Genomic DNA, 27,143 nt, shown 5'->3' on the forward strand with positions numbered 1-27,143 from the left:
CATGAGCAGCTTGAAATCTGCTGTGGTGGGTGTGCACACCACTGAAATCAGCAAACTCTGCTAATTAGGCTCCTCCCCCAGCCCCTCCCCATCACCCAGGGAGCCGGTTGTTAAACATCTACCAGCACACCTCTCTGCTGACTATTCCTCCCCCCTAAATATCCTTTATGCCTTCCTCTGCATTCTGCCATTAGCAGCTGAGGCCAGACCTTGGACACCTCCTGCCTGGAAAATGGCAACATCTGCTCACCAGCCTTTTTGCTTCTGTCTTCAGCTCTTCATTTCAGAAAGGTCCTTAAATTCAAAATAACCCCTAGCTTAAGCCCTTCTCCCCTTGGATCTTAGGAGATAAGATCTAGTTCCTTTGCCAGGATCACAAGGCCCCTCGCGTGTGGGCCTCTGTCAGCCACCGGGGTCCTGCCGTCTCCTCACGGCCTCAGTCTCTACATCCCTCCACTGCAGGAACCCTGCTCTCAGAGTGCAAGGCCACCGAGCTCTGCCAGGAAGGCCATCATCACCCTCAGGGCCCAAGTAATTGTCACCACCTCAGCCCTCACCTGATTGGCTGACAGCCCCTACCACACGCTGCCTGCCGTGTCCTATCAGACGTGCAATTGCCATTCAGGGCCTCGCTTCCTTGCTAGACTGTAAACTCCATAAGAGGTGGGACCACGACCGTCTCACCCACGACCAAGACACTGTCGCCAGAGCCTAAGACACCGCCCAGCACCCACAGGTGCTCGGTCAGTTTGGAGTGAATGGTGTTGGACAGAATGCTGCCTGCCGCCTGCTGTCCTTGCTGCCAACATCCTGCAGGGGAGGCAGAAATGTGGGGCCAGCGGGGGCCCCGCGGTCTTGCTGTTGAGTGAGCCCCTTCTCATCTGCAGCAGCGCTCACAACTCCTACTCATCCTCCCAAGCCTACGGGTGTTGAGAGAACACACAAAAGGAAGACAAGCGTGACCTCGTGTGAGCCACGTGCCATGTGCTCTCTGAAACTCTGCACAGACCTGAATGCACACACTCCCCGCCCAGCACACGCAGGAAGCACGCACACACGTGGCACAGAGATGCGGCACGACGCATCCCCCTGGCATGCATCGCGACACGTAGCTAAGACATGCCGAGTCCTGTTCCATGCAACATGCACACGTGGGGGTGCAGTGCAGTGCATGGCACATGCGTGCTGGGACCGCACACACACCCCGAATATGGTGAGCATCATTCCCCGGCTGTGACGGAGGAGACATTTGAAGCAGGAGTTGAGGACCCCTCCCTTGTGGACAGCCAGGCACACGAGGGATGCTCAGGGACACCTCCTGTACCCTCCAAGTGATAGGCAGGTGAGTGGGTGGGAAGCGGCAGGACAGCTGTTGGGTTTGAAGACCGGCTAACTGGCTGGCTGGTTGACTGACAGGCAGCACCGATGGATGCTCCAGTCTGACAGCTTCAGGGGAATTCACAGCCCAGGCCGAGCTGACAGGGAACTACCCAGCTGAATCGTGGATCCTAATCACGGCAGTGAGGGAATGGAATCGCTAAACAAAACAAGCTCCGGTCGGAGCTGTCAGATGCCCGTCAGACCGAGACGGGAAGATTCCCGCTTCCCTCCCCTTCAGACAGTTCCCAGAGTCCCTGCGCTGGTGCAGGAGCTGGGCTTGGGAGAACTCCGTCGCTACGAAGGGGGCCAGGTATTAGGGACACCAGGAACCGGTAGCTTGCGTCCCATGGGCTCTCTCTGTGCCCAGCACTGTGCGTTGTTTCATTTGCACATTTGCAGACCTGCAAGATGGGTATTTTTATCCTGTTTTATGAGGAAACTAAGGTTCAGTGAGGTCAAGGGATTTGTCCAAGGTCACTCTCTCATTTTTATTTTCTTTAAAAATATGCCGACCCCGTCTTAAAATCTATGACTCAGAGAGGAACCTCCAGGCAAAGGGAGAGCAAAGGGAGAGACTGAGCTGGGTGGTCTCAGAGCCCACTCACGGAGGCTGAGGCAAAAGGAGAGGCCCCCACAGGGCCACTCACAGCCCTTCTCGAGAGCAGGTCTGGCCCGCCTCCCACCTCCCGCCTTCCGCTGAGGTCCACACTCTGGCCACAGAGCCACCTTTGGGTTCCAGGAGCAGCAGGCACCCCTGTCCAGGGCAGCCCTACTGCCTGGAACCCCATTTCCCTGCCCTGGGGCCTGGGGCAGCAGAATTGGGCATGGCTGTGACCAAGGCTACTCTCCAGCATGTGACTGAGGCCCTAGCAAAGAATTTAATGAGTTGGATTTTTCCTGTGAACACAGTAAGAATTTAAGGCCCTTTGGAGAGGCTTCTTCCATTTGAATTCTGTGCCTTAAGTCCAAACTGCCCTCTAATTGCTGAGTGTGTTTAAACTTCAGTTTTGCATCTAATCTGCATAAATTAACAATCTGCCCAGATAAAGGGAGCAGCTCACAATGAGGCAGTCAGAGGCCGATATTAGGGGGTGGGGTTGCCCCTCAAAAGGACAGAGAGCCTTAGCTGGTGGGAGAAGAGCCAGACGAGGTGTGGCCACCATGAAGCCCAGGCCTCAGCCTGGTCGTGGGAATGGGAGGCAGCCAGCTGGGTGTGTTCTAGAGCCAGCCGCACAGATCCTACACAGCTTGGGTCAGGCGACAGAGCCTCAGCTAAGGCAGCTCTTGTCTGCATCCAGCCGCTTGGCTGACAGCTGCCACCCAGACACGCAGACCCTTCCCAGGCTGCCAGGCCAAGCTGGAGAAGTCACTGCCCAGGGTTGGTGGACCCCACCCAGAATCTTGGGCCTGACTTCTGCAGGGAGAAGCCCAACGCCCATCCTCACCTCCAGGGCCAGCTCTCAGTCCGGGTAGCATATTTTCCCACAGCATTTGTTGAGCTCCTGTTGTATGGCAAGCATTGCACTAGACTGTCTGACACAGATGGGCCAGACGTGGACCCTGCCCCAAGAACGTGGGGAACTAACACAACCTTTCAGTACTGATCAGACAACCCAATCCAGCAGGGGAATGTTCTCACCTCCTCCAGGCTGCTGCCGCCTGCCTCCGGAGTGCTCTTGAAGCCCCCTGAAGTCCTATCACACCCTGTTATGAGTTAAATTGCACCCCTCCCGCAAATATGTTGAAGTTCTAACCCTTGGTACTTGTGAATATGACCTTATAAGGTCTTTGCAGATGTAATCAAGCTAAGATGAGGTCATTAGGGTGGCCCCTAATTCAAAACGACAAGTGTCCTTTTAAGAATAGGAGAAGAGACAGACGCACAGGGAAGAGACCCCTGTGAAGACAGAGGCAGAAACTGGACTTAAGACGTCTACGGCCACACCACGCCGAACGTGCCCAATCCCGTCTCATCTCGGAAGCTAAGCAAGGTCGGGCCTGGTTAGTACGTGAGTGGGAAATTGGACTTAAATGGCCACAAACGAAGGAATGTCTGGGGCTGCTAAAAGCTAGAAGAGGCTTTGGAGGGAGATGACCCTGTGGACACCTCGACTTCGGACATCTAGCCTCCAGAACTGTGAGGGAATAAAATTGTGTTAATTGAAGCTACCCAGTTTTGTGGTAGTTTGTCACAGCAGTCCTAGGAAACTAACATGCCCTTGAGATAGTGAGTGTTATGTGTTCACTTGACTAGGCCATGGTGCCCAGATGTTGATCAAACTCCAGTCAAGGTGTTACTAGTAAGGTATTTTTTTAGATGTGATTAGCATTTAAGTCAATAGACTTTGAGTAGAGCAGATTATGCTCTATAATGTGGGTGAGCCTCATCCTATCAGTTGAAGGCCTTTGGAGAAAAGACCACGGTCACCCAAGGAAGAAGGCATTCTGCTTCCAGACTGCCCCTAGCTTCAAGCTGTAGCATCGGCTCTTCCCTGGGTCTCCAGGCTGCCCTGGAGATTTTGGACAACAGCATGAGCCAATTCCTTAACATAAATCTCTCCCCCAGCCCTCCATGTACATGTCATTCAGAAACCACCACCCCCTTCCTTCCCATGGAGTGGGGCCTGAAACCTCAGGAAGTCTCCCACCCCGATGGGCAACCTGAGTGGATCTGTTGGTGGATGGCACAGGTGGATGTGGACACACAGGTTCAGGCACCAGAAGAATGAGACGTGGAAAAGGAGCCAAGGAGATGCAACTTGGTGCAGGAGACTCCGGGGGTCCAAGGACCACGAGTTTCAAACCCAGCAAAGGGCAAGGGCTTTGGACTTACAGCCGTGACACTGGCTTCTTCGGGCCCCTTCGGTTCTCTGCCATCTCTGTCCCTCCTCGTGGGTCTCGCTCCTTCAGGATGGCCCTGCATTCGTCTGGGCTGCAGTGTTCAGAGTGTCGAGACTTTTCTCCCCACTGCCTACCAGGGCCTGGAGCTGGGGGTCGAGCAGCCAGAATAGCGATCACTTGCCTTAACCATGATCAGCTGAAGGCTCAGGAGGCACTTCCAGCCCTTTCTAGGAACGTGGGTCCTGTTCTGACCCCTGTCAGTGTCACCTGTCGACACAGACTGACTGAAAGGCTGGTCCTCAGCCCCATCCCCAGCGGATCCTTGGATTGGGCTTTTGAGCAGAACCCAGCAGGCCCGCCTCCTGTGACTCAGAGAGGAGTGGGAGAGACGCTGCTCCCCCACAGCTCGCTGCCGGTGAAGCCCCCTCCCCAGCTATGTCCAGAGCCAAACTGTGCAGCCTCATCCTGAGAAGTGGCCTCACACGCCCGGCAGCTTTTGCCTCCCCTTGCTGGGAAGCCAGGAAGCATTTCGACCAAATGCCTCGGCCCACGGAGAGTCCACGCTGTGGCGCACGCTTGGTGGTTCAATAACTCAGACCTTGTTTATTCTCACTGGTGCTCACTCTTACCATGTCGTGTGTGTTCCAACTGCTCTACAAACGTCATCTGTCCAGACAGAGGGATGGTTATTTTGTACGCTGCAGGGATGGACTCCCTTACAGATCGGTAACGTTACGTTGAAAGGAGGGACAGGTAATTCGGACCCTGGAAGTGGCATGGACATGGCTGGCCTTGGGGTCCTCCTGTTCCAGGGTGGTGGAGACGGGGTGTGCGTGGCAGCTTTGGTGGCACCGGACGGAACAGGAGGCCGAGGGCCGTGCTTTACATTGCCCAGCGAGGCCACTTTTATCTAGACGATATGTTTATCTGGGGGCTTGGAAGGGGCTGGTCCTGGTTATACTGAGGCCAAGCCACTCCCTCCCCATATGTCCCCCAGGGCACTGATTCTGATGGCTCCTGGTGACAATACCGTCCTTGTGAGTGCAGCAGAGGCGGGACCCCTATTTGCTGTCCAGAGGCTCTCTGAGGAGCTGTCCAGGGTTCTGACGTGGCAGCCCACTGGGGGTGCACAGACCCCAGCCTACACACGCCCAAGGCTCCTGGCTTTCACTTATTCTTCAGAGGTGGGGTGGACTCAACTTCAACCTTTATCCAAGCAGTGCGTGAAGAGCAGCTTCCTCTGTGGAAAAAGTAGGGACGCTGGGCCTCCGGCCAGGCCATCACATTTCTTTTACGTTTTTGTCTTTATTCCAAAGTGGCCGTGTGGAATGGGGCAGTCTTTGCCCAATGAGCTGCCATAAGTTTAAGGATTGGGGGCATACAGCTTTTGGCAAATTTAAGCCTCCATAAGATCTGTTGCTGGGTGTTCCACAAGACAATGTTTCTTTTCAAAGTGGGCAAATGCAGCGTGGTTGGCTTTGTTGGGCAAAAGCGGCCAAGAGGTCAGGAGACTCACCCAGCACTGGGCTCTGTCCAGCGAGAAATTTTCTCCAGCCTGTGCCTAGGGCTCTGGCCTGACCAGCCTTCAAGTGAGTGAACCTTGAAAACGCCTTCTGCCCAGTTTGCAGATAAAATAGGACAGGCCCCAGAGCCCACCACCCACCAGGTTGTGGGGACAGGGCCAGTGGGAGGTCACAGCCGCAGGGGCCTCGACCTCAACAAGCACATCCTCATCCGATCACACCAGCTGTGGGACGCCAGCTGTAAGTGGCTCCTCAGCCCCACTCGTGGCCAAATCCAGCATGATTCATTTGCTCCAGAAAAGGAATCTAACTAAGCACCATTGCACCTTGACAAGTTGACAGGATTGACGAGTGGAGTTAATTCCTGTGTCTGAAACTCAGAGGAGGAGAGGTGATTTAGCAGAGCCAGCTGCCGTCGCCAGAAGAAAATAATTAAGGAAAGCCGGCAGCGTGGAGGAAAACAGAGTGTGCGGCGGGTCCCTTCTGGAGAAGGGATCTGTGATCACTGGCTGCAGGAGGAAACTGCACGTGCCAGAGAGAAATGAGCTCAGGAAGCTCATGCTGGGGACGGCTGCTGGAAGAGCATGAAGACGCGCAGGGGAGGGGCCGACCAGGGGAGGGGCCGACCAGCGGGAGGCAGGCAGGCTCCGGGCTGAGAAGGGCGCCCTGGCCAAAGGCTGGTTCTGATTTCTAAAGCTCCTGCCTCATGGCCAGGTACCCGCTGCTCACATCCTATACCCTTAGGGGTGCAGCCAGTCCTACATGGAGCTTCTCGGTCTCCGTGGAAGAGTCTGGCAGGCCCGTTTCAGAGCTCCTCACAGGCACACACATATGCGCATAGCCATGGGAATGATCAAGAAGTTGTGGACACTCTGCCCTTCGCCCAGGGGAGGGAACCGCCCCCCGCCGAGGGAACCCCACCACCACCGGCTCAAAGGGGTCGCAGGATAACACTGCAGCAAAAGAAAGACACCGAGCCCAAGTTCCACCTTCATTTCCACCTCTCTTGGGACTCAAGAAAGATCCCAGCAGGCCCGGGAAATTTCAGCGTTTCAGTCCAGGGTAACTTTGCCTCCCTCAATTGCTGATGCACGAAGGAAGTGTGGGTACAGCCTCAGACTGACCAGTATGAGGTCAGGGTCATAGGGGTGGCTGAACCTGTGAAACTGGGCCTCACAGAGAGATAGGTAGAGTTCCTGGGTCAGGGACAGGAAACCTGAACACCTCCTTGCGAGCTGGGCTCCAGATACTGGGCCTCTGCCAAGCACACAGAGACAGGGGAAGCGCCGGCCCCAGAACGCCCTGCCCCAGGCAGCCACCAGAAGTCAGTCAGGTGTGGTCCACGCTGGGCCCCATCATGCCAGCTGGAAGTTCTAGCTTGTCTGAGGAATGGCTGGTTCCTATTGTGACTGTGGCTTTGACAAAGCCTCAGAGCAGAGACATCCGCTCGCATGGTATAAGGGCAGGAAGAGCCCCTGACACCTCAATGGCCAGGAAGGGGATGGGGGCAGGAGGTCCAGACTCCTAAATAGGTTCACCCCGAAAGGAACCCTTTTGTCTTTCCAGGACCTTCCCCCAAACAAACCAAACTGGCATGAAGCAGAATAGTCCCCTCTGGCCAAAGGTTTGCCTCCTCAGTGCTTGTTATCCGGGGTGAGCTCAGCCCCAGCCCAGGTGGGCAGAGGGGACATTCCGGAGTGTGGCCGGTGATGTGCTGATCTCTCTCCATCTTTCCCCAGTCACACTGAGAGCTTGCTGGTCACTCTGTGCCTGGGCTCTGCTCAGCCCTTTGGAGGAGAACAGGATGTGGTCAGCTCACCCCCTGAGCCCCAAGGCCAATGGAGAGGCTCAAATCACAAAGTGGACGGCTAAGTTAGGGAACTTCTCAGAGCGAGTGGGACAGCCCCTTCTGAGGGGAAGGAATGTGTTCCAATCCCAGGCCTGGTGTGTGCAAACATGTGGGTACAAAGTGTGTTGTATTCCAAGCACAGAAAGTTCACATCGGCTACAGCCAGGGCAGGGCCAACGGGGCATAAAGAGAGGGTGGACACAACTTCCTGAACAGTCCTTTCCCCTGTGACTTAACGACAGCGCAAGGTGGGTAGTGGCTCCCGGCTGCTCTGCCGGGCAGGTGTGGGGCACACTTGGGCAGGGCGCCTTTCCGCACCTTCCAAGTCACATCGGGAAATAAGACACAAAGAAGCGAGCGTCAGCTGGAATCCAGGGGGACCGAGTCTTTGCGGCATCCCCATTTTTCACGTGGATAGGGGAGGGGCACTCACACTGAGCCATCCCTCTGCTCCTGTCCCCCTGAATTGCCTTTTCACAGAGCCTACCCTAAAAGCCTTCCCTGAGGGGCACCCACAGTCAAGAGCCCACAAACAGGTCCCTGAGAACCACGTGGTACTTCCGCTGCTAACACCGACTTCTCCGTTTGCTTTTCAGGAGTAAAGTTCAACATCAGGCTACAGCAGCCCCATAATGTGAGTTCTGAGAGCAAAATCTCTGCACGAGCAGCCTGGGGAAAGTTGGAGAGGGCAGGGAAGAAAATTTGGAGTTCACAGCAAACCCAGTCTTGGAAAGAAAAATGTGTCTGGTCTTTCTCAGGAGCCTTAGGAACAAGCCAAGGGCTTTGGATCCATGAATTTCCCTTTCCCGTTAGATGGCGTCTATGGAGCGCGCTAATTGCCTCAGTCAATCTGAGCCAGTCTCCTTCAGGCTCCAGATACGATGTTTTTCGCTACCCGCCGGCAGGCCGAGGTTCCTGGGAGGCTTGCGCCATCTTGTGGCCAAAACAACACTTGCACCTCAGACCACGGTCAGCGGAGAGGAAGGGGGTGGCAGGGGCTGGGCCAGGGCTCAGATCAGAGGGGATCACCTCTTGCAGAGTCAGCTTGTCTCTCTCTCCCTCACTTGGAAAAAACTCGGGTTACAGAGGGGGCTGGGACCCCTGGCCTGTGTGACACTCAGTGCCCAGACGTCCTATCAATCCTGGTAACCGTTTCTCTTCTTGCCCCAGGACTTCCCACCAGGCAGTTCTCAGGATGGCGATTTTAAGGCACCCACAGAGAGGGACACCCGAGACCTGTCCAGCCGGGCACCGAGAGGCCTCAACCTGCCGGTGCCTGACCGAGCTCTAGCCCACCTAAACAGGGGGGCTCGTCTGCGCCCCCGGCAGCGCCGCCGGCGGCTGCTCATCAAGAAAATGCCAGCAGCGGCGGCCACCGCGGCCAACAGCTCAGCCGGTACCTTTGTCCGGCCAGCATCCCGGGCCCTGGACAGCCGCTGGGTCAGCCTGCACCAGAGGCAGCAGGAGCGCAAGCGGGTGATGCGCGAGGCGTGTGCCAAGTACCGGTCGAGCAGCAGCCGCAAGGCCATCACGCCGCGTCACGTGTCGCGCATCTTCGTGGAGGACCGCCACCGCGTGCTGTACTGCGAGGTGCCCAAGGCAGGCTGCTCCAACTGGAAGCGGGTCCTCATGGTGTTGGCGGGGCTGGCCTCGTCCACGGCCGACATCCATCACGACACCGTGCACTACGGCAGCGCCCTCAAGCGGCTGGACACCTTCGACCGCCAGGGCATTCTGCATCGCCTCAGCACCTACACCAAGATGCTCTTCGTCCGCGAGCCCTTCGAGAGGCTGGTCTCCGCCTTCCGTGACAAGTTCGAGCACCCCAATAGCTACTACCACCCCGTCTTCGGCAAGGCCATCCTGGCCCGGTACCGGGCCAACGCCTCTCGGGAGGCCCTGCGGACGGGCTCTGGGGTGCGCTTCTCTGAGTTCGTCCAGTATCTGCTGGACGTGCACCGGCCGGTGGGCATGGACATCCACTGGGACCACGTCAGCCGGCTCTGCAGCCCCTGCCTCATTGACTATGACTTTGTGGGCAAGTTCGAGAGCATGGAGGACGATGCCAACTTCTTCCTGAGCCTCATCCACGCGCCGCCGAACCTGACCTTCCCGCAATTCAAGGACCGGCACTCGCAGGAGGCTCGGACCACGGCGCGCATCACGCACCAGTACTTCGCGCAGCTGTCAGCCCCGCAGCGGCAGCACGCCTACGACTTCTACGGCATGGACTACCTGATGTTCAACTACTCCAAGCCCTTCGCTGACCTGTACTGAGGGGAAGGGCCGGCCGGCGGTGCGCGCCCTGCCCACCCACTCACCAGTCCACGGGGCATCACGCCCCCCCCCCCCCGCGGTTCCTCAGCCAGGGGTCAAGATGTTCCCAGAGCAACGGGCGCCCTGGGGACACGAGACGCCCTGGCTGCTGCAGGCCCTCGGGCCTTGGCTGGGTCCCCTCATCCCATAACTGCTTCCTCACTCCTCAGCTGAGGAAGATGCTGGGAGGTGAGCTGGATACCCCAGGAGTCTCAGCCGCCCACACCCAGCTCAGCCAGGAGTCGGGCTGACCAGGGAAGTCTGCGGCCCAGAGGACGGGGGCCCAGCGGTAAGGGATTTATCGCAGTCCCTTAGCCATTGCCTTGTACCAAACCACACGGTTTGCAGCTTTTCTACGATCCGGGGAGAGGTTCCCTTGGAACGAGGTTCTAAATAAAGCACATGGTTTGCAGAGCAGCAGTGTCTACACTCTGTGTGGGTGTGGGAGCACGCGGACCCTCACCGTTCGGTCCAGGGCTCTGTCACACACCCCAGGACAGCCTGAGCCAGGCCGCAACAGGCCCAGCTGCAGCTGCGTGAAAGTCCAAGGCCGGGGTAACCTGTGAGGAGCAGGGCAGCCCGCAGCCCCCATTCAGAGCCACAGCAGCACCTCGCACTCAGGCCTCTGAGGCCAGGACTGACACCTGGGTCCTCCTGTCTTGGCGCAGACACAGTCATCCTGAAAGGGGGAAATAGACCTACCCCCATGGAGGCCTACAGGGGTCCCTTCTTGTCAGTGTACTTGGGGGTGGGGGCGCTTCTGAGGACTGCCAGAGCAGTGACAAGCTCTGGGAAAGCTGCCATTTGGGGCTGCTATGGGGTCAAGAGGGCACTGCACATGGGTCTCAGTGGGTGTGGCCTTTCCGGGCAGGGAGTGATGTCATCCCTGGCTCTCTGAACCTCTAGGCTATGCAGGGCTTTGGCTCAAAGCTGACATCTGCAGAACCCCGGACCCTGGCCTTGATGCCTGTCTCCATTCACCTGACAACCACCTCAAAGCTGGTTACCTCTAGGTGAACCAGCTCTGGGGGAGGGGAGGAGAAGCTGTAGAGAAAAAGTCTCCAAAAGCACACATTTTCGCACAGAGAAATAGTTTTGAAGTTATCAACAGCCAGGGTGATTCCTGAAAGTTTTCAGAGAAAATGTTTGTTGGAGCTTTGAGTGTTTGTGTGTGTGTGTGTGACTGGCCGTTTGGGGCTTTTTTGTAACGGCACATGCTGCCTGTTTCTAAGGCGTCGGTCTCTGTCTGCCTACTTTCAGGTCTCATTTCTGTCGACCTGTGTCTGCTAAGTCTGCTGCATACCCTTAAGGACTTTTCTCTGAATCTCTCCCCGGAAATTGCTCTCAATCTGTCCCCATTTGCTGGGCCCTGAGAAGATGCTGTGGTCCCTTAGGTGAGACATGCTGCTGGGTCCCACTCTGGGTCTCTCTTTCTGCCTCCACTGTGGGCTCTGGACACTTATAAATGCAGGATGAGGAGTTAAGGCTGCCACCTGTCTGCTTGGGCCACATGCATCCAAGAGCCCTGAGCAGGGCGAAGCTCCTACTCAGGTACCAGCTGGAGTGGCCTGGACCATCTGATGGAAGGAACCCAGATAGGCAGGGAGCAGGCTATGGTTAGGCCTCGAGGGACACTCAGGCATGGAAGGCAGAAAAGCAGATGCCGAGAGGCTGAGAGCCAGAGAGCCAGAGAGCCCACCCACTCGCACCCTGGCCAGGCCCAGGTCAATGCGAGAGGAGATGAGGATGGCCAGCGACGACCCAGGAACGGCCGCCCCCGCACCGCGATGCCCATGAAGTAAGAATTCACAGTGAAGAAACTGTGGCTCTGGTCATGGATGCATTTGGACAAGGTCGAGGCAGTGTCACCGGTCATCTGTTCAGCAAAGGGACGCCTGGTTAGAGTTGTCTGCAGCTTGGAGGCAATTTGGACCGCTCCGGGACCATCCTCCCACAGTGTGAGTGTGTGTGTGTGTGTGTGTGTGTGTGTGTGTGTGTGTTAGGAGGTAGAGAAACACAACTTTCCTTGCGTCATCTCTCAGACCCGAGTTGGGTAGAGGTACACAGGCAACATACTCATCAAAGAGGAGCTTCCTTCCTTTTGGGCAGTGATGGCAGCTGCCGGCCCCAGCAATGACCATGCACGGCCCAGGCAATGACCATGATCACCACTTGATGGCCCCCAGCATGACTTCCACAGGGCCAATCCTGAGCCTCATCCTGAATCCACTGAGGTGGTTCTGAACCCAGCTCTGGCCCCCGACTCCAGCCTCAAGCCTTGTATAGCCCTAGGGCTTGGGGATGGGGGACCTAACTACCAACACAGGAAAGTGTGTGGGGACTGGGAGGGGTGAACATGTGAGTCTCTATCTGCCTGCGTGTCGTGTCAGTGAGTGTGTCTGTGTGCCTGTGAATGTGTGTGCTTCTGTGTGTGTGGGTGTGTGTAAGTCACGTGGTAAGCGTCTGTCTCATAGGTATCTCTGGTGGGGTGAGGGGCCGTGTACATGTGTGTGAGCCTGTATAAAATGTCGCGGTTGGGTCGGACAGCTCCCTTCCCCTCTGGGACCATCTTCCCAGAGAGAAGGGGGACCACGATGCTCGCCCCTGCCCAGCCCTGCCGCATTTCATTTGCCCCTCCTTTTGTGGGTATAGTCTGGAGGGAGGGTGTGTCTGGATTAGGGACCCAAGAAAGGGCCACAGGCTCCTCCCAGGGGTCAAGCAGGCCCATCAAGTTGGGGAAACAACCACCAACCCCTCAGTGCCCTTCCCTGGCTTGGTCCTCCAAGTGGTGGCGTCTCTGGGACAGCCACAGGCCTTCGTCCTCAAAGTAGCTGAGACCTCCCCAGACCTGAGCCCTGCTCTCTGAGTGGTGAAGATAATAGATGTCCCCAAAAACCTAGAGTTCCCTCTGAGGCCTGTGAGCCCCAGAAGCCCTGGAGTCCCCTGAGGAGATGAGATGTAAGGTCCAGCCAGGAGGTCGGATGTGAGATTCAGGCACATCTGGCCTTTAAGATACAGCCAAACCCTTCTCCTCCCTCTGCCTCCCATGTGGGCCCAAAACAGAGATGGACAGGCAGTAGATGGGGGACAAGCCTCCAGCCCGCCTTGTGCTCCCAGGCAAGACCCATTTACCAATAAGCTCCCTCAGTAGGGTGTGGCAGCGGAGCCTCAGGAGAACCCGAAGGCCAAAGGCCGTCAGGTGATCTCCCCTCCCCTCCCCCATCTCCTCTTAGCTCTATCTCTCTGAGGAGCACTCATCAAGGAGATTTCTTCCTGGCATCTCTTCCCATCCCACCCAAATGCAGCAGGACCAAGCTGGGTGCAGGGGGCCTAGTGCTGATCCATGGGCCTAGGAACAGACCAGGCCGGTCTCAGGGAGCTGGGGGTTGGCAGCCTGGGGCTGAGCAGGGCTGAAATAATGCAATCCTCATCTCTGGGGGCCCCATGCTGATGGGTACAATGACCTGGATAAAGAATAAACTTGCATCCTTGGAGAGCAGGTGGTGCTGCCCCTGGCGCAGGGAGAGGACGGGGTCCGTTGGCGGTGGCTGCCTTCGCGGAGGGAGTGAGCTCCATGGTCCAACGGCCCAGGATGGGGAAAAGGGTGTGTGAGAGCCTCGAGCTGTGGTCCGTCCCTCAGGGTGACCCGGCCTGGCCTGGTGTTGAGAGCGGTGCTGGTCCTGGACTCTTCACGCTGCCCAGAAGGGCCCTTTGCTGTGACCTGGCAACAGAGGGTGGTGCGGAGTCTGGAGGAGCTGGCGTCACGTGGGAAGAAATGCTCCTGCCCCCTCCCCCACCTATGGACTTCCAGAAGGGAGAATAGGCTGGAGGGCTGCTTCCAAGAAAACTTAAAGCCTAGGGCAAAGGTCAGAGGTAAGCGGTCAGAAGCGAGTCATTTCAAACCGAGAGCTTTCGGGTGTGCCAGTCCAAATCAAGCACTTACAACTGCGGGTGCTGTGTTGGCCTCTCCAGGCCCTGCCCTGCCCGATAGACCTCTCCCAGCAGCCCTGACCATGCCCGCCTTGCCCAACGGTATAAGCGAGGAGACTGAGGCACAGAGGCTTGCCCAGAGCTGCACAGGACAGGACTTGGAGCTTGGATCCACCCATATGTCGGGCTGGGACCCCTTTCTCTTGTGCCCTCCCAGCGCCCTGCCACATCTGTGCTGTCCTTGAGGGGAAGGTGTGAGGGGGGCCGGTTTGGGCCTCTACTAGCAAAAACAGCGCTCGGCCACCAGGGGGAGCTAAGTCTTCGCTCCTGAGCAGCGGCCTGGATATCCCCGGCCAGCCCACGAGGTGGCAGCAACAGGCCGACTATGTGCAGCTCCACGCAGGGCAGAGCATCCCCTAGACCCACAGAAGGCGTCCCCAGCTTCCCACCCTAGTTAGCGGCCTTCTGCCCTCTCTCCCTCACAGCTATGGGGTCACTGGAGCCCTGCCGCTACAGTTGTCTCTGGACAAACCCTGGAGGTCATTTTGGAACCCACTAACTCCAGAGGACCCACCTACCCTAAGACCAAGCTCCCAAGTATTACCAGCACCCTCACCTTTCACCTGGGCCCAGTGGGGCAGAATGTCCCCGGAATTCCTTGCAAGCACGGACTGGTGAGAAGGGGGGATACAGTGCCTCGAAGGGGATACAGTGTCACCAGGGTGGCTCTTTGGGAAGCTTAGACTAGGGGTACATTCTGCTCTGCCTTACAACTCGTGCATTACTCCTTCTGTCTCACTCCCCTGGCAAACCCCAACCTGGCCGGCCCCTCCAGTCTGCCCCCCCCCCCCCACCAGTGCTGCAAGAGGTAAGGGCTCAGTGTGCTTCACTTACATTCATGATCACGAACCTCACGGGGCTGGTGTTTGTCCTCCTCTCTGAAATAAGGGTGACGTCAGGCCTTCTGTGACCACGACACACACGCACACTCGACACATATGACATGCTTACACACACAGAGACACGGGTAGACGCGCGCATACCCATCCTCACAAACACACACCCAGACCCAGAGACACATCCGCGGACACACAGCTACAGGCGTACACGCAGACACATACACACGCCTGTGACAGACACACATGCCCAGAGCCCCAGGTGCACAGGGACGCAGAAGGACACACGTTCACGCACTTACGCAGACACGATCGGCACACCCACACAGACATCACAGAAAGGCGCACAGCTTACGGTGAATCTCTTCCTGCAGTGAGATAAAGGAGAATGAGCAGAAAGCTCCTGTCTAACAGCAACATTATGCTGCTTCTGCACTGACCCCTGCTCTCCATCTCCCCTTCCTGCCCTTTCAGGGGCCACCCTCCACGCCCTCTTGCATCCCCAGCCCTTTGCCTCCTCCTCAAGGACATTGCTCATGCTCTCTCTCTGTTGGGTCATCAGCCTGTACAGTCAGGAAAAAGAAAAGGCCTTAGCTCCACGTCCCCTCCAGCTCTGGCTCCACTTCTGTCCCCTCCCTCCCAGCAGAACTTGTCCCGCTGCCCTGAGCATCCACCAGCCTTTCACTCTTGAACCCATTGTGGTCCACCACCACAGAAGATGGGGCACTTTCGTGTCTTGAACTATCTCGTGTTCTAAACTGGACAGATGCTCCTGTCTACACACTCCTGGCCCAGCTCAGCCAGCTTCACAATGGCACGCGGCTCACTTCCGAATTCACACCTCTGGCTCTGACTAGCTGCCCAGCCCACACCTCTGCTGGCCCATCTAAGGGCACCTCCAGTTCCCACGTCACACACCTGAGCCTCGCGTTTCTCTCACCCCAAGCTCTTCCTCCACCAAGCTCCTATCCCAACCCTCGATCCTGAATCGGCCCTGAGTTCCTCCCCCTCACACTGTTGTGCTCTCTGCCGGCTGAGTGAACCCTTTTCTTCCCCGCTAGTGCCTTCCTTCATCTGAACCCAAGCCACCTTTGTCTCCCGCCTCAGTTCCCAAAGCAATAACGAGAATTATGGTATTTACTGGTCGACCAGGGACTGCTCCAAGCATTTTGTATGCATTAGCTTATTTAATCCTCATCACAACCCTACAAAATAGATATGATCATTAGCCTCCCTTCTTCATATAGATGAGGAAACAGACACAGAGAGGTGAGTGATTTGCCCAAACTCACACAGCTACGAAGAGGATGATTCAGGATTCAAACTGCCAGCAGTTTGGCCCTGGCATCCGCCGACGTGCTGTCCTGCTTCTCATGCAGCACGGAGAAGGTCAGAGCTGGGTTTCTCCTAGGCGTGTGTGGTAGGAAGAGGGAGGAGACAGAGAGATGGTGGTCCCTGGGGTCTGTCAGATGTAAGGAAGAGACGAGCTGATTGGCAGAAGGAAGGTTGGAGTTGGGAATCCGTGACTTTGGACATGGTATGGCTTTCTATGGTGACAAGGGCGGACTGTGATGGGGTTGGGGAGGGGAGGACCAGGATGGGCAGAGGGAAAGGTCACTGGACAGATGTGACCTCAGTTCCAGATCTTATAGACAGGTCATGTCTCATACACACACACAGCCCCTCTTGGATGTGAAGACACCATCATCCTACACCTGTGTCTGCACTCAACCCCATTGGATCATGTCTGTCACCTGCGTGCTAACCTGCCGGTCACCTGGGACAGCCTGACTGTGCTCTGTGACTGTCTATATCTGCTGGTGTCTAGGTCAGTGTATCAGCCTGGATACATGGTTATTGCCAGGGCTACAAGCCAGGCCTCTCCTTGGGGTGTAGGGGCTGGAGCAGGAGGGTGGCAGTGGAGCCCAGGGCGGCCAACGCCTGGAATCTGCTCCTGGGGACACCTGGGTGCGTGAAGGGCAATTCCCACGGACCCGAGGGAGACCGGCCAGCCGAGCGGGATGGGGCAGGGCGGGCAAATGCAGACCAGCAGGGAAAGCCACAGTCTTATTCTCCAAGCCGATGTGCTGAATTTTACTTTTCCTTTTATTTATTTCTTCTTCTTAAATCCTGTTTCTCTCCCTGAGGCATCTAATCTATTATTTAACATTGGATTGTGCGATTGAAACTCCCAGGCAAATTGAAAATCATTTGTGTTTGCGGTTTCAGGCATGAGGCCGAGGCAGCCATTTCTGGGAGATCCTGGGAACCTGGATGAAGGGGCAGAACCCAAACCCCCATTCCTCGAAGGGGCTGGAGAGGCACGGCCGAGCCAGCCAGGCCCAGCTTCCCCCAGGCCTTGCCCACCCAGAGCCCCCAGTTCAGGGGTCATTAATCTCCATGCAGCCATTCGCTTGGGGAATGTGGTCAACGCCTCCCACTGGCCAAAGTCCTCACAGGCGGAGCAGGTGCAATCAGTCACCCTGGCCCTACGCCCACCCTAGGGGAAAGGCCTCGGTCACAGGAGAATTAATGACATGGGGACAAGTGCTCGCCATCATTTTTCAGGGGCCGGGCTGTCCGCGAAATTGCAGTCAGGGTTGCTGCCTACTGTAGTTCTGATCAACAGTAACCGTGGCTCAGGACAGAGCTGAGGGCCCTGGCCTGGGACCACAGACCCCAGCTGGGTACCCAAGGGCTGAGAGGGCGTGTCACTTTGTAGGGCTGGCTCCGAGGACATGACTCAGGACCACCCTGGAGGCGAGTGGCTGGAGCCCAGGGCAATGGGCACAGACATGGTGTGGATGCCTGCGGCGCAGAGGTGCTGGGTGCAGGAGCAACAGATGCCAGGCCAAGCGGGACCTTATAGGCCGTGATAAGGAAACTGGATTTGGCACCAAAGACAATGGGAGCCACCGAGAGAAGGGCTTTGAAAAGGGCGGCAATGTGATCACGTTTCCACGTCTGAAAAGGTCAATAATGAGGCAGGGAGGCCATCGGCTTGCACCCATTCCACACCTTCTGAGAGGTCAGATGTGTCCGGCACTGTGCTAGGCACTGAGGACATGTGTGCTCCCAGCCAGGAACCAGGGCTCAGCATTCGGGAGGACCGTGAAGCAGAGCGATTACCCCACACGGCCCTCGGCCACTCAGGGTCGCTGGAGCTTCTGCTGCCCCTGGAGGAACCCTGGGAGGGGCAGGGCTCGAAAAAGACTCTCGTGCACCCCCCTGCTGCCAGCCGCGCCGCAAACCCCAGGAGCTGCCGAGACTCTGGTATTGCTCCCCCTCGGCCCAGGCACTTCTGCGCAGCAGCACCCACCTCCTCACCCCGGTGTGTTCACCAGCATCTCGGGCTGTGGGCACACTGTCTGGCACCGGGCCTGAGCCGTCAGATGCACCTTCCCACGTCACCTCCCATCTTCCCACCTGTGACCCAGAGTCAGGCCCGGAGACCGAGCCCAGGCCACAGTCAGGGCCAACAAGGGGCTCATGCTGACAGCCTTCTATTTAATGTAAATATAACTTTGCAAACCACGGAGAACGCATCATCTTTTCATTCTGGAATATGTACAAAGATTTATCATAGAACACACACACACACACACACACACACACACACACACATCTCATTTCCCAAAGAAGGAATGTAAAAGCCTCATATTTAACCAACAATGACAAGAATTGGAACTTTCGGCCTGTTGCATGCTTCTCTGTCCCATTGTGGGCCCACTTTCTCTGCTCCTTCTGTGCCCATGGCAGCAATGCCAGCAGGGGACTCGCTATGGGCCCTGCTGCCTACAAAAGAACTGGCCCCTTCATTCCCAGCCCCAGACCCAAGGTGACTCTGATGGCCCAACAGGTCCGTTTCTAGAAGTCTGTCCTGCAGAAACTCCAGGCAGGGAGACAGGAATGTCCATGGAAAATGTTCGTTGCAGCATGAGGACCAGAAACAGCCTCAATATCCAAAATAGAGAAACGGATGGATCCAAAGTGTGATCCACTCAAGCTGCTAATACAAGGTACCCAGTTCATTAAGAAAGGTGTAGCTCCTTTCATTTATTTATTCAACGAATACCTTCTGAGTAACTACTATTATGTGAGATCCACTGTCCTCAATGAAGGGGACACAATGATGAGCAAGAATAAATCTCTTTCTTGCCACGCAGAGCTCAGTCTACCTGGGGAGTCAGGCTCTAACAGAATAGTAACACCCCACAAGTACAGTATCACAACCTTCAAAAGGGCTGCCGTGGAGAATATTAGCCAGAGAAATCAAGGAAGTCTACCTGGAGGAAGTAGCAATGGAGCCAAGATCAGGATAAGTGTAAGAGGAAGAGAAGAGCATGTGCAAATGCCCTGGGCTGAAAGAGTGTGTGGCCAAGGAAGGGACAGACGCAGGCCGCTGGGGTCAGAGCAGAGGGGACGTGGTGGGCACCATGATGTGCCACTCAGATCCACTTCGGCAATGAAGGGCTTCCAAATGCAGAGTGCCGCTGGCAGAGTTCTCTGCTGCCGGCCCTTTTAAGGATTGCCCAGGCAAACGACAGCTGCTCATTCAAGGTCAAGCCTCATCCAATGACTAATTGTCATAGAAGTAGAAAAGCTCAGTGTCCTCACCCAACAATTCTGAAGGGTCATCATCCAGCTTCAAAGCTCCACATGCTAGACAGACGCCCAGGTCCTAATCCCCAGAGCTGGCGAACATGTTGTTTACATGCCGAAAGGGATTTTCTGCTTTGATTAAGGAACATGAGATGCGGAGATTCGCCTGGATTATCCAGGGGGGCACGATGTAGCCGCAGGGTTCTTATAAAAAGGAGACAAAGGGTCGGAGTCAAAGGAGAGATGGGACAGTGGAAGCAGAGGTTGAGTGATGGAAGAAGCTATGAACCAAGGAATGCAGGAAGCCCCTAGAAACAAGGAAACAGGTTCTTCCTAGAGCCTCCAGAAGGACACAGCCCATTTTTGGACTTCTCAGCTTCAGAGCTGCACAACAGTAGATTCGTGTCATTTTAAGGCATAAAGTTTCTGGTAATGCGTTACAGCAGCAATAGGAAGCTGACATAGCATCGGAGCCCAACTCCGCCCTCTACCTCATCCTGCTTTCTTCCCCTCCCTTCCACAGGTGTTGATCCTGGAAGCCCCCTCTAATAAACCTCTTGCATGCTAATGAGTTCTGCTCCCCAAGGAACCCCACCAACAACAGTGAGTGTCAAGGAGTCTGGGAAGGCAGATGCACTGGTAGCTGGGGCACAGGTTGCACCTGTCACAAGGTAACCGTGCAGTTGTTCAAACTTTTACCTTTGGTGAATTGGGATGGTTTGCCTGTGCAAAGAAATGAAATGCTGAGGGCAATGTATTCAGGTACATGAGAAATATCAGAAAAAAGCAAAATCAGCAGAATTTTGTGACTTCTGCGAAATTAGACTAACACTTTGAAAAGGATAACAAAAGGCTGAGAGCAGCGAAGAGCCATGTGTGAAAGCCAGGGGGCCTGTGGTGGCACATAAGCGGGTCCTCGGGCCTTGTAGCAGGACAGCAGACGAAGCTGAGGTCCTTGAAGCAACCAAGTTCCAAGGAGATTAAACTCAACCTCACCAGGTCTGCTGTGCCAAGGTCATGTTCTGGTTGAGGAAGAATGGTGTCCTGACATTTCCGATGGGACGTCGGAGTTGATGCGCCCCAAATTGTAAATCCCTAGGTTGCACTAAATCCTCTGAGCCTTCAGAAGTGGTCCATTCCTCCCTATTAAGGGTTAATGCTCCCCATTTTCTTGAAGAAATGCAGCCAAGACAGTATGCAGCCCCTCCAGGATCTGTCTGCAGCTCCCCTTCTGGTCACTAGACCTATAATTAGTAGTCAAGTCACAACATAACTGGACGAAGGAAGTGCTGGACCTGACAGGAAGGAAAGGAACTGCAGCCCAAAGGAGCCACAGCACCCATATCCCACAGATACTGACAGGAGCCGGGAGAGCACAGGTGGGGTTGGATTCTGAGGGTGCTTGGTCCAAGGTCGGGTGGAGGGTGGCGTGGGTAGGCACATAAGTCTGAAATAGGTTGGTGAGCTTATCAGTATGAGAGCGCTGGCCTGGGATACAGCATTCAATATCCTAACAAGGACCACAAAAGAAGATGCAAAAATGCTGCTAGGATGGGTCCTAGAAGCATGGAAAAAATAATAGCCTGTGCTTTTAGAAATGCCAGAATTTTTGCGTTAGATGTTGGAAGAAGGTTCTGCGAAGGGGGCATGCTAGACCGAATGTGCTACGTAAGGAAAAAAAAAATGGTAGAGGACTATGTCCTTTGGGAGGGCCTGGAGGATACACCACTTAGCGAAGCACTTACGGACACCAGCATCACTAAGAGGGTAGGTGATGGCTTGCCTAAGAGGCTCTCATGGCGTGTGGATCACTGACGGCAGTGAAGGCAAGAGAACCCCCAAACCGTAGAGGTCTGGTGGTGACATTTACCCAAATGAAGCATGGCAGATACCATTACCACAGTGGTCAAGTTGGAGTGGCAGCCAAAGTGGCCTGGCCCAGAGTGAGTCATGGAACCAGTAACAGCACAAAATGTTCCCTGGGGGCTAAATAGATGGTAGCCAACAAATGTACTACTCAATCTGTACAAAGAAATCAAGAATGGATAATCAGGAGCCTGAGGGCAATCCTTCCAATAAAAAAAAAGAAAGAAAGAAATGCGATTCCTTGCCCAGTTTCTGGACCTGAGCCAATTTTCAGACTAAGAACCCCATGACTGAGGAGCGGTAAGCTCCCGAGATGAACCTGTGATACCGAAGAGTGCATATCTAGTAATCATACCCGCAGTTCCTCTCCAAAAGGTGCCCTAAGGAAAGAAGACAGATACCCAGACAAATCTAGGACGGCTGGACAGGGTCTGACTTGATATTGATATGCTGAGTCTGATATATCCTGGTGGCCTCCATTAGAGTGGGGGCATGTGGGGCAGGTAAGAAATGGAATGCTGGCCCAGGTCCGGCTTACAGGATGCTCGTACTCACCCAGTGGTCACTTTGCCACCCCCCAATGTGTAATTCAAATAGACTTAATTTAGTCGTCACAACTCCCATATGGACTCCTTGGCCTGTAGGGTAAGAGCTTTTGTAGTGGGGCGGTTAAAGAAGAAACTCCTAAAACTGCCTCTGCCCCCTTCCAAAACGGTAAATAAAAACAATGCTGCATCCTGGGGAGGCTGTGTGTGGAGGGGGCAGATGTTGGAGCTACCTCTTAAAACCTGAAGGTTCCAAGGGTAGTGGTCCTCTTTACAGCTCCATTGAACTGACCCATTTCGCGCCCACAAAAAACAAGACAGATGATGGAGGGTGACAGAGGACTACCACAAACCCAGCCACGTGGTGGTCAAAACTCCGGCTGCTGTGCTAAACGTGGTATCCTTGCCAGCGCAAAGTACCACGACCTCAGTACATGGTATTTGTCCATTGATCTGGCAAATGCATTACTTTCCATCTCTGTCAAAAAGAGGATCAGAACCAGTTTGCATTCGGTTGGGATGGAATGCAGCTTACATTCAGAATGAAATGTAAACGTATACATTTGCCCCAGAAATGTGTTAACTCCCCCAGAACTCAGTCCAATTAGAGTCCGAGAAGACCTGGACTGGCTGGACACCCTGCAGGTAGCATGTTGGTCATATGTCATATCAATAACCTCATGCTAGTCAGAATGAATGAGCAAGAAGTGGCTAGGACATTGCGGGCCTTCGAAAGACCCATACGCTCCAGAGAATGGGAGGATTAACCCAGGGAAGTTTCAGGGGCCTGTCATCAGTAAAACTTTAAGGAGATGCGGTGGGCTGTGGAGCACAGCAGGACAACCAAGGTAAAGGACAAATCATGGCATCTTGCACCTCCCACCCCAAAGAAGGAAGCACAATGCTTGGTAGGCCTCTTTGGGTTCTGAAGGCATAGTCCTCATGTAGGAACACTCCAAACCACATTCCAGGAGATGTGCAAAGCTGCCGGCTCTGAGCCAGTTCAGATGTGGAAAAGGCTTGGCAGCAGGTCCGGGGTGCGGTGCGAGAGTGCTCTCTCAGGCTGTGCAACCCGCAGGACCCTATGGCACTGGAGGCGTCAGTGCTGGGGAAAGATACCGTGGAGAGTCTGGGGCAAGCTCCAGAGGGAGAATGGCAATGCAACCTCAAGCTCTGTCACAAGCCACGTGGAAAATTATAAATCTTATGAAAAGCAGTCCCTGGCATGCTATGAGCTCCGGTGTGGATAGAGCACCTGATCGTGACCATGGGACACCAAGTGAAAATGTCTTAGTCCTTGCTGGCTGTTATATTGAAATACCATAAACTGGGTAGTTTATGAACAACAAATAGTTATTTCTCACAGTTCTCAATGCTGCGAAGTCCCAGATCATGGTGCCAGCACTGCTGGGTGAGGGCTCTCTTTCTGGTTCCTAGCCAGTGCCTTCTTGCTGTGATCTCACAGGACGAAAGGGGCTAGAGATCTCTCTGGGGCTCCTTTTAGAAGGTACTAATCCATTCATAAGGGCGCCACTCCACTCTTATGATGCAAGTACCTCTTAAAAGTCTCACTTCCTAATACCATCATCTTTAGGGGTTAGGATTTCAACATATGAATTTTGAACGCAAACATTCAGGTAGCAGCACTACCCAGCATGAGCTGAGTTTTGTAAGTCCCGCCATGTCAGAATGTCAAATGGACCCAGCAGCATCCATCATAAGACGTAAGTGGTACATCCAGGTCCAGGTGTGAGCGGGATGAGAGGCCACAAACAAGCCGTGTGAGCAGGTAGCCTAGACTCACTCCCTCATTATCTGCCGCCTCTGCACCGAGGCCTCTCCCTTTGACTCCGAGGGCCACGTGGTGGGGGTTCTGCCTGGCTGATGAAAGAGGGAAAAGCCAGAGCCTGGTTCACAGAAGTGTTGGCTTGGTATGTGGAAGCAAGTAAAAACTAGGCAGTAAAATGAAATCCTCCCAAGGGGCAGAGCTCTGGACGATGCACCCGGTCATCCTCTTTGGTGGAAAGAGGGGTGGTGAGGGCCTAGAAGGAGACTGGTTAGAAGAAGGGACAAGGCTGTTGGGGAAGGCATGTGGATGGGTCTTAGCACCAAGTGTGAATCAAAGCTCCCTGTCTCCCATGTTAACACCCATTGGAGAGCATCCATCTGGGAAGACACACCGCACAACCAGGTAAACAGAATGACTTGGCCAAGCGACTTCGCCCAGCTGCTGTCAATGGTCTCTTTGTTTCTGGCACAGAGTCCGTGAAAGGAGCAGCCACGGTGGCAAGGATGGAGGATCTAAGAGGTCTAACAGCATGGGCTCTTGCCTGCCAAGCCTGATCTAGCTACTGCTGCTGCTGAGGGTCCATCTTCCGGCAACAGTGCCCAGCGCTAAGTCCCAGACACAGTGCCTGCCGTTCCTTGAAGACACCAATCAGTCACCCAGTGGCAAGCTGACCTCATTGGATCCCTTTTGTCCTGGAAGGAGCGGTGATTCATTTTGTCAGGAATAAACTCATATTCTGGGGCCTGAGCCAGACACCTATCCAAAGACTTACAGAGCATCTGACGCTCCAGCACAGCATCCCACGAAGCACTGTCAGGTGAAGGGAGTCACTTCGCGGCAAAGGAAGTGGGAGGGTGGGCACAGGCCCAGCTGTCTGGTCGTACCACTCACTGGGCCAGCCCCGATCTGCCCATCTGATAAAGCAATGAAAGGGCCGCTTAAAAGCACAGCTAAAATGCCAGCTCGGGGGTGGTATTTTGCAAAGATGGGTACCATTCTCCAGAGCAAAGGGCACACTTTAAATGAGCAATAGGTTGACACAGGTCTAGATAAAGACCCCTTCTCCCAAAGATGTTTATATCCTCATTCTAAGAATCCCTGAATATGTTTCCTTACATGACAAAAGGGACTGTGCAGGTGTGATTAAGGATCCTGAGCTGGAGAGATGATCTGGGTAGGCCCAACATCTTTATAAGCGGAAGAGGGAGGCAGGAGAGTGTTGGAGTGATGCGTGTGAGAAAGACTCAAGCAGCTATTGTTCACTTTGAGGCTGGAAGGGAGCCGCCCGGCAAGGGCTGCAGGCGTCCTCTGGGAGCTGAAAGGCGAGGAAACGGATCGTCCACCAGAGCCTCCAGAAGGAATACGGCCCTACCTACACCTTGATCTTCAGCCCAATGTGACCCATTTTGGACTTCCGGCCTCCTAAACTGTAAGATAATAAATTTATATTGTTCTGACTCACCAAGTGTATAGTAACTTGTGACAGCAGCAATTGGAAGCTAATACACTACGTCATAGGCAAGATCTGGGTTCCAATGGGTGGACATAAGAGCACCTGCTCACCGTCAATCCCGGTCACACGCTCGAGGAATTTGTGCTTCTCCTCCCACAGCCCTAGGCACTGTGGCCTCAGAGATTCCCAATGACGAGTGCTCTGCCCAGGAGCGCAGCGGGAGTCTCATGGACTACAAGCCATGGGTGCTGCCTGGGCACTTTAGGCTCCTCATTATGAGGGACCAGCAAGCAAGACAGTCCCCATCTTGACAGCGGTAGTGGACCCTGATCATCAGAAAAAGGTAGCATTTTTGTCACGCAATGGGGGCAGGGAAAAATGTATTTGGTGCCTGGGTAATCCGCTTGGGTGTGTCTCGGTGCCCTCTCCCTTGCTCAGTTTTGACAGTAAGTGGACAAGTGCAGCAACTCTGGCCTGAGAAGGTTGTGTTGGCCAGAGGGTCTGGTTACTCCACCAGGTAAGCCATTGAGACCAGGACAGTCATTAGCTGAGGGTGGGGGGAATTCAGAATAGATCACCAGGGCGAGGGGAGCTGAGCATCAGTTTAGCTACGGGACCAACTGCAGCAGTGGGGGCTGTAGTCAATCCCACTCACCTTCCTCTTCTAAGTTCCCCACAGCACATCGGAATCCTGAGGAGCTGTCCTTGAACGTATATGAAGAAGTGGACCCTGGCCACGCAAGGGACAGACTGCGCTGGACACTGCAATGACCACCCAGATGTCCCTTCAGGAATAAAGAACTTATTCCCTCAGCCTCTGGGAGGGCTACGTGCAGAAGGCTGTCAGCCAGCAGCTGCCTTCAGGGAAGGCTCCAGGTGAAGAGTGAGGTCTGGTTCAAGGTCACGTCCCACATCCAATGGCACATCCAGGGATTGATGTGGCCACACAGAGGCCTAGCTTGCTTCGTTGAAATGGGGGAGAACTCTGCTCCTCCAGTCAGCTGAGGCCTCTGTCGAGACTGCCTGAGAGCTCAACTTCTCCCTCTGCCCACTCCTCCCAAACCCGCCCTTCCACTACTGTTAACGCAAAAAGCACTCCCTCAACAAACCCCCGTGATAACTTCCACCTCAGAGTCTGCTTCCCAGGGAGCCCAACCTGCAACGGAGACTGAGGGGGGCGTGGAAGCGGGGCTGGGGGAGGGGGAGAGGTGGATCAGTCCACACACGATATAGCATGGTGTTATCTTATCGTGGAGCAAGGGAAGCCTTGGAAAGTCGTTAAGCAAGTTACATAATCTTTCTAAAAGATCCCTCTGGCTGCCATGGGGAAAATAGATTTGATAGGCAAGACTGACAGCAGTGAGCTGCTGCAGCCATCCAGATGAGAGGTGATAATGGCTGAACCAGAGTGGCAGTGGTGGTAGAGAAGCATGAGTGGGTCCAAGGAGTAGATGGACAGACCTTGATGAGGAACCAGAGATGGGAAATGGAGAAGAGGGTCAAGAAGGAGGAGGTCCCTGCATGACTCCCAGGTTCCAGCTTGCACGACTGAATAGCAGGGTGAGTTGGGGACACTGGGAGGCGGCCAGGTTTGGAGGGGACAAGATCGTGAGTCTGAGTCAGGAAACGTTGAGTCTGAGGAACTTCTGTGACATCCCAGGGGAGGCATCAAGTGGGCGGTGGGATCTGCAGGCGGGAGGAGGTGTGAGTCATCACACTGCAGAGCTGCGTGAGATTTTGTGGGGAGAGAATATGAGAAGGGAACAGGAGGAAGCCTGGGGATGGCCAGATAGAGGAGGAAAAGCCTCCCGACAATGCTGGAAAGCAGCAGGCTGAGTAGGCGGGGAAAGAAAGAGGTACGAGTCCTGCTCCGGAGATGTGAAGTGCAGCAGTCAGTACAGGCAAGGTTATGCTGCCGAAATGAATATTCCTAAAGTCTCAAAGTCCTAAAAAGGCAAAAGTGAACATCTCCCTCACTGTACAGATCCAGCGTGGGTCGGCAGGGACTCCGCTCATCACAGTCACTCGAGAAACCAGGTTCTACGATGGCCTGGGCTCAGAAGCGGGAGTGGGCATGGCACACTGGCTTCTCTGGTTTCTGTCTCACATTCTGCTGGCAAAGCAAGTTGCATGGATGGCCTTGCCTAACTTCG

The 27,143-nt window shown here is 55.0% G+C and overlaps 1 protein-coding gene across 3 annotated transcripts in view; it reads left to right on the forward strand.

Annotated features, from left to right (window-relative positions):
- Nucleotides 1-10,319, forward strand: part of CHST8 (carbohydrate sulfotransferase 8) — a 113,014-nt gene extending 102,695 nt beyond the window's left edge. For all 3 annotated transcript variants that reach the window (XM_036231577.1, XM_036231576.1, XM_016166082.2), the window contains exons 3-4: nt 8,190-8,227; nt 8,764-10,319. In XM_036231577.1, coding sequence (XP_036087470.1) covers nt 8,190-8,227; nt 8,764-9,870 — 1,145 coding nt within the window. In that variant the 3' untranslated portion in view covers nt 9,871-10,319. The remainder of the gene's footprint in view (nt 1-8,189; nt 8,228-8,763) is intronic.
- Nucleotides 10,320-27,143: the final 16,824 nt, after the last annotated feature.

The sequence above is a fragment of the Rousettus aegyptiacus genome, unplaced genomic scaffold, assembly GCF_014176215.1.
Source record: "Rousettus aegyptiacus isolate mRouAeg1 unplaced genomic scaffold, mRouAeg1.p scaffold_m13_p_14, whole genome shotgun sequence".
In the NCBI taxonomy this organism is placed as follows: Eukaryota; Metazoa; Chordata; class Mammalia; order Chiroptera; family Pteropodidae; genus Rousettus; species Rousettus aegyptiacus.